The sequence below is a fragment of the Primulina eburnea genome, chromosome 1 (assembly GCF_022965805.1).
Source record: "Primulina eburnea isolate SZY01 chromosome 1, ASM2296580v1, whole genome shotgun sequence".
Lineage (NCBI taxonomy): Eukaryota > Viridiplantae > Streptophyta > Magnoliopsida > Lamiales > Gesneriaceae > Primulina > Primulina eburnea.
The window spans coordinates 57,305,901-57,312,924 of record NC_133101.1 but is presented as its reverse complement, the minus strand read 5'-3'; the positions used below and the strand labels follow the sequence as shown (position 1 = coordinate 57,312,924).

Here is a 7,024-nt window from a genome sequence, read left to right as displayed (position 1 = left end):
TGTGAGACATAACACCGACACGTTCTTTCCTATGAAAATATATTTATTTTAATGTCTAAAGTATTATTTTTCATAACATGTATATATTAGACCGACCTATCTAACGTATATATATTTACGAGACAATCTCATAAAAGACACAATGTTATTATTAAAGTTGTTTTTTTAGCCTTGAATGGTCTGATCTACTTATTTTTCTTTTTTGTTTTCATATTCTTCTTATTTAGCAACGAAGATTATCTATGAATTAAATTTTAAAAAATCATAACTATATAAAAATATTTATTTGGTAAAAAAAATCATAAAACTAACCTAATAATCCTGATAACATATATGTTAAATTAATTTGAATAACACGATAACATTAATTAATTAATTAATTAACATATATAAATATAGACATAGGAAAAGGTCCACTTGGCGGGGAAAGTAGTATTTCCTCTCCAGGCTCTTCCCTCCAGTTTTATACAATTTCAACAAACTTTAATGGAATCACGTTTATTTGACTTGAAAGAAACAAGACCCAACTTATCAAAACACGATTTATATTTCTTGCTTTATTTAGGCTCACTTGAGTATTTAAGTTGAAATTTATAATTTTGATTGTAATCCAATTTTCATATTTAATATTATTATTTTTAAACTCTTTTACCAATCTACTCCTATTCAAATGACTTGTATAATTTTTTTTATCATACTAAAATCTTTGTTAAATAATGGTAAATTAAAAATTGTTTTATTTTCGAAACACTTTATTTAATCGGTGTGAGAACACACACAAATCTAAATACATGGTCATCTTTTCAAATCTTCATATATCAGTTTTATTGTTTAATATTATTTAATAAAAAAAATCATCTTAACAGCTTCAGAAGCCTAATCAATAATCAACAATGAAATAAATACATATAGAACAAAATTTTCAAATATCAGGAAGAAAAAAGAGAGAGCCTTGAACTCTAAGCCAACTGCTATTTGTATTTAGGACCAATTATCTCAAGATTTCCCACGAACGGCCTCAATGGTTCGGGTATAATGACAGAACCATCCTCTTGCTGGTAATTTTCGAGCAGGCATATGATCATTCTAGGAACTGCACATGCTGTGGCGTTTAGTGTATGGACAAACTGTGTTGGACCCTTTTTCGAAGGAGTAGAAGATTCAGGACGATAACGAATGCCTAGTCGTCTGCTTTGGTAGTCTGTACAGTTGGAGGCACTTGATATCTGTTTAATGAGTAGAATACATTGATCAGGAAATAGTCAAGATTCAGCTAAATTGGCAGGATTGGTTCAAAAACAGGATGGTACCTCACCGTACCGTCCCAATCCAGGCATCCAGGCTTCAATATCGAACTTACGATAAGCTGGTGCACCTAGATCCTCAGTTGACATGTCCATAGTTCTGGTAATAGCACCATTAGCAGAAAAGTCGTTAATCTTGTAAAGAGGGAAAACAGCTATACAAGTTATGCAATAAAACAAAAACAAGAGTCCGTTCGTTTTCGTTCTTTCGTGGCGCCTTTTTCTTGTCAATGCATTTAAATAAAAGAAAGTTGGATACGCACTTAAAATGTAGTCCTAATGACGAGAAGAGCTCTTCTTCAATTTGAATAAGCTGTTGATGGAAGGAATCACTCTCCTCTGGCCTGCATAAGATGAACATCTCCACCTTGCTAAATTGGTGAACACGATAAAGGCCCCTGAAACCCAATTGAACGCAAGAAAATAATGATTACCCAGATCATGTCTGTATAATTTTACAAGCGGCAAGAACTAAAGGATTTCATTATGAATTAACTTTGGTTGGATGCAATTTCAGAAACTTTTAACAAAAATAAAAACAAGTGACGAGAAAAGTAAATAGTGTGTACTAAAGTGATCTCCAGAGGTCTTTGATATGACTTCCTTCAAGTTCATAAGGTGGTATTTTTTATCATTACTTCCAGATTAATTCAGGCACACTTGCCTAATTTGGTATAGCCCGCCCAAAACTTCTATTTCTTGAAATTCATTCAAAAGGAATCCATCTAATATAGCACCGAGTCTCACAAAAACGGGTTACACAGATTGGACAGATTATTGAGCGTAGGTATCTAATGCTTCAATCTAAGTCTAAGAATAAAAACTAAATAAAACTTGGACAAGAGACAGCAAACAGTGATGAATATTTTCTATTAAATATACCAAATGACCATGAAAGCTAAAGCCTATGAAAAGAGGGAAAGACAGAAAAATCAAGCTGGAAAAGAAAACAAAGCTTAAAAAAATAAATACAGCACCCACATTATATATAATCATATAACCTAAGCAAAAGCTTCACCTTGTTGCAGCACCTGCAGCACCTGCTTCTGTGCGAAAGCAATGAGAGAAAGCTGCGTACTTTAAAGGCAATGATACCTCTGAAAGAATGGAGTCCATATGAATTCCTCCCACTGGAATCTCTGCAGTACCTATGAGGCATTGATCACTACCCTCAATTGAATAAACCTGAAAGAGTTGGTCGCACATATCCATAAAAACCAAAACAATGTAGATCGATCTGAATTTTCATATTTCAAGCATCTTTAACATACCGATTAACTGAAAATCAACCACAGATAAATTGAAAAAAGGGTCATCACATTTCAGCATTCTGACTGAAATGTAAGAGTTCAACTTCTCATGATTTCTTGCAATGGCCATCAAACCATAAATGGGCCTTATGATACAATACAGACAAGGCCTGTGAACTAACCTTAAGACCAAGTGAGGGCCTTTCCATTAACTATAACATCAAATTTGTAAAGGCTGTTGCGGTTCTCAAATATATTTTATTACATTAAAAGATGTTATGATATGCGTGGCAGTAGATTCTTCAAAGTTGTTGGGGGAAAAAATATATCTGGACTATGTAAAGGTGAAGAAGACTCAAATATTTCCCAATATGAAGACTAGTGTTCGATGGCATGAATTGGCACCTGAGTGTTTGTTCCTCTGGGCAGGAAACCGCATTTCTCTACAACAGAAGATCGGACAATTTCTGGTGTTGTAAGAGGCATGAAGCCTCTTTTCATGACTTCTGATACTGCCCAGTTCACGAGTCCCATCTCAAGCATAACTGCTTCATTCTTCAAGTAATAAAACTTCGAACCACTAACCTGTAAAAGATCCAACAGATACATTAAGCGTAAACGAAACCACAAGCATATGGTAATATTAACTTGAAAGCAGGAAAACCACCATGGAACCATCAGATGCAGTCTGGACTTCAACGAATAAAACTAAAGTTTCAACTAAGAACTGAAGGTTCATAGAGAGCTATTTTGAGCCACACATAATTAACAGATAGAGGCAGAATGACGCAGGTCAAATCAAGGATGGATCTATTGAATGAGCAGGCGACTTTATTATTCAACCAAAGACTTCATACGACAGATTTTAAAAAATATATATTTCATGTAATTTCCCTTCTGAGGCCTTTCTTTTTTAACATATGCTTCATAAGCATCTTTTAAGAGCCCTCTAGTACCTTCCATGAGTAAAGTCTTTACTCTAGGTTCAGATTATTTGTCATTATTTTATTCACCAAGTAGTCCAGCATCATGTAAGAAGTTAACCCAAAAAAGTAATAATTTAATGAGGGGAATCAAATTTGAGATAATTAGCTGACACCCACCAACTTGGCACCTAATCAACAAGTGAATCAGCTTCATATTCAAACATTTGAACTAAATGATTAAAGAGGTTACCTCCGCGGCAGCATCAAAATCAAATAAGTCCAAGTCTTTTCCAAGCTGGACATGATCCTTGACAGGGAAACTAAACTCACGTGGCTGACCGACCTGCAACCATAAATGATAAAGTTTGCAAATAGAGAGCAAGCGAGACAGGAGTAGTCGAGCAATTTACTGCAGAGGAAATACCAAAGCACGAAAAATTACCACTTTTCTCACAGTAGAACAATCTTCTCCGCCTAATGGGACATCTGGATGTGTCATATTTGGCACACATTGTGCTTCCTGCTGAATTTCGTCTGTAAGTTTAAGAAGGTCTTCTTCCAGGGAAACAAGCCCTTCCTTGAGATTCTTACCTGGATAAACATACTTAGAATGAATAAATGGAATCCTAGAACCCAGTATTTCAAATACAATAGCAATGCAATTGGTAATGTACCTTCTTCTATGAGTTTCTGACGTTCTGCAGGCTCCAGCTTTCCTTTCATCTTGTTTGCAACTGCATTTCTCTCTGCGCGAAGTCTTTCAACTTCCTGCTATCTGTGAGCAACAATTAGCTGAAGAAACTAACCTATCATAATGTCACAAGCTAATTATCCATTTTTTCAAAATAGTTGTTTGTTATAACACATATGACATAGTTCATTCTAAAAAAACAAAAATAGGATTTATTTTTATTTTTGGATTACTAATCCCCCATTAGCATCAGAGAATTCGTGACATGCAAGGACTTATGAAGCATGTGAAATCTATCATCACCTTATTTTCAAGATACAGTTTATAAATTTCTGCCCTGCAGTGAATGCATGAAAAATACAACGCTTCATATTACTTTGAGGTTTAGATGCCGTCAGCCAATATAACGAAAAGAAAAACACTCGGGCATGCATGTACAGGAGTAACGAATATTCACAGAGGAACAAGTAACAACACATGAAAGTTGTGTAAAATGCAGGTCTACTTGTTCACCTGTGAATGTCATTGTGCTATCGATATTTGAAAACATATAAAAGTTGTGGAAAATGCAGGTCTAGGGAAAGAGTAGAGTATTTCAGATATTTAAAGTTGATCGCATTAAAATACAAAAAGCAACCGGCAAATGTATTCTTAGGTTGTAAAAAGGGAAAATTTAAGCCAGGTCTAAGCTTGAGAAAACCGACTGTTTGATCATCATCACATTGCATAAGATTACTGCTTAACATGTGTAACCCTTTTACAGGTGAAAATGCCGAAGAAATAACTTTTCTGGGTTGTATCTATTTTCCATGAGCATGAATCTCATAAGCCATACACCTAGAAGCAACTGGGGAAACATGAATAGCTGGCACAGATAAGGTTAGACAAAGTTGCTGTTGAAATTGCTAGGAAGAATGAAAAATGGAAACTTGACCTTTTGAGCATTCAATAAACTATCATAAAGCTGAAGAACAAGATCTAGATTAGCTTGTGATTTGCGATTCTTGATATTGGCCGCAACGGCCTCCTTGTTCTCCCGCATCCACTTGTAATCAATTGCCGCTTTCCATTGAGACACCTTCACTTCTATTAATCACCAAGACCCAAGATCAAAAAATGCAAAAAAACAAAAACAAGGCATACAAATTGCTGTGAATACACATGAAACTCGGGAAAACTACAGTTCTGAGCTGAAATAAGATCACCGGGAGTCTGGGACCCAATATGAAACAAAAATAAAGATAAAAATATAAAACAGGAAAGTAGATATCATTGAACATCATTAAAGAAACAACTAAAAGGCACCAGAATAAACAGTGAACAAACTTAGTAGAGTTGGAGGAACGTAATTCACCCTTAACATCATCTGGGCTGGTGACATCGGAGGTTTTAGTAGCTAGTTGAGGAGCGGCAGAGGCGTAGGCTCGTGCTCTAGCATGAAGCGGAAATGAACGCCGCCGGAAGTGGTACGGGATCAAGAATTTGGAAATTTGGGGAGAACTGGTGAGGGGTTTGAGGATTGAAAATGGATATAATTTGGACGCACAAGATTGAAGCCCCATTGATGCCCACTTATCTCTTTATCTTCATTTTTTCTGCTTCTTCTTGAAGAGGATGGATGAAGGCTGCTCGATAAACCCTCGTGTTTTTCAGAAGATTTTCAAAAAAAAAACTTTTTATAAAATTTGTATATTAAAAAGGAAAAAGAAAAAGAAAAAAAAAAAAAAAAAACCATTATCACTGGACTTTTTTTCTTAAAAGTTTCTTAAATTGATTGAAAATTATCTGCGAAATTGTAAGATTTTTGAGACATTTATTTAACTTAATCACGAAATAAAAAGTTTATTCTAAATTTAATATTATTTTATGAAAATTTGATTAAATAAATCAAAGTCGTAACAAAAATAATTCATTTTATTAATTATTTATAAAAAGTTAGTTTTGAGAATTATTATAACGTTGTGTTTTTTTTTAAAAAAATAACAATATTAGTTTTAGACGGTTTTTTCTAAAGAGGGGGTATCTTGTGAGACGGTCTCACAAATCTTTATCTATGAGACGGATCAACCCTACCGATATTCACAATAAAAAGTAATATTTTTTCAATGATGACCTAAATAAGATATATGTCTCACAAAATACGATCCGTGAGCGTTGAGACCGTCTCACATAAGTTTTTGGCATTTCCAGATTGTATGCATATAGTTAAGTTATATTCTTGTTCATTGTAGATTGAACTTTTGATCCAGAGAAGATTGATATTCCATTCTGCCCAATTATTATCGTGTGCCTTAAAGTCGTATTTTTCCCCTTTAACTCGAAATTGGCTTATATATGTTTATGGTCTTGCGATCTAAACATAGATTTAAATCAGTAAATCAACCATTCAACTATGTGATTCCGCCACTTTATATACTAGTATGTATGTGCGTGTGTACACATTACTAGCAAAGCACGTAGGTAACGAATTTAATTATATTATTAATATTGATCGTAAATTTGTAAATTAGTATAGACATGTATCTTTTTGACAATTTATTCAATAATAAATATTATTGATTTAGTTTTTTAATCATTTTCTTGTATGATTTTCGAATCTTTTAGTATCTTTTTATTTAATTTTTTTTACTGCTTCTTTCTTCAATTAAATTCAGCAATTCTATTATCATATCTAATTTTCATGTTTTTTTGTCCTCGGATTTTATTTTGATTAATCTATTTGATGCTTTCATGCTTTTTCCTATAGTCTTCTTATTTTGTTTGTTTGACTCGTTCAGACTTCGTGTCTCACTCCATTTTATTTTTCTTGTTTTTTTGAAGTCTCACTCGATTATTCAAGTATTATATTATATA

The 7,024-nt window shown here is 33.7% G+C and overlaps 1 protein-coding gene across 4 annotated transcripts; it reads right to left on the bottom strand.

Moving 5' to 3' along the window:
* Positions 1–800: 800 nt before the first annotated feature.
* Positions 801–5,832, bottom strand: LOC140833249 (serine--tRNA ligase, chloroplastic/mitochondrial). Of its 4 annotated transcripts, none has more exons than XM_073197657.1 (10): positions 5,526–5,832; positions 5,106–5,257; positions 4,155–4,248; positions 3,923–4,071; positions 3,731–3,823; positions 2,960–3,139; positions 2,323–2,489; positions 1,568–1,702; positions 1,316–1,404; positions 801–1,226 (listed from the first exon to the last, which is right to left on the bottom strand). In XM_073197657.1, exons 1-10 carry the CDS (start codon positions 5,731–5,733, stop codon positions 1,162–1,164), a joined length of 1,332 nt encoding a protein of 443 aa, XP_073053758.1. In that variant the 5' UTR covers positions 5,734–5,832; the 3' UTR covers positions 801–1,161. The 4 variants fall into 4 exon arrangements, with proteins under 4 accessions (XP_073053758.1, XP_073053757.1, XP_073053756.1 ...); XM_073197656.1 differs by having other exon boundaries at positions 1,311–1,404; positions 5,106–5,254; XM_073197655.1 differs by having other exon boundaries at positions 1,311–1,404; positions 5,526–5,831.
* Positions 5,833–7,024: the final 1,192 nt, after the last annotated feature.

Bases quoted from the DNA above. Each gene is read 5' to 3' on its own strand.
- LOC140833249 (XM_073197655.1), bottom strand. From the start codon at position 5,733: ATGGGGCTTCAATCTTGTGCGTCCAAATTATATCCATTTTCAATCCTC. The intron at 5,258-5,525 runs GTGAATTACGTT...GGTGATTAATAG, and splicing joins CAGCCCAGATGATGTTAAGG to AAGTGAAGGTGTCTCAATGG. The intron at 1,405-1,567 runs GTGCGTATCCAA...TGCTATTACCAG, and splicing joins TCATTAGGACTACATTTTAA to AACTATGGACATGTCAACTG.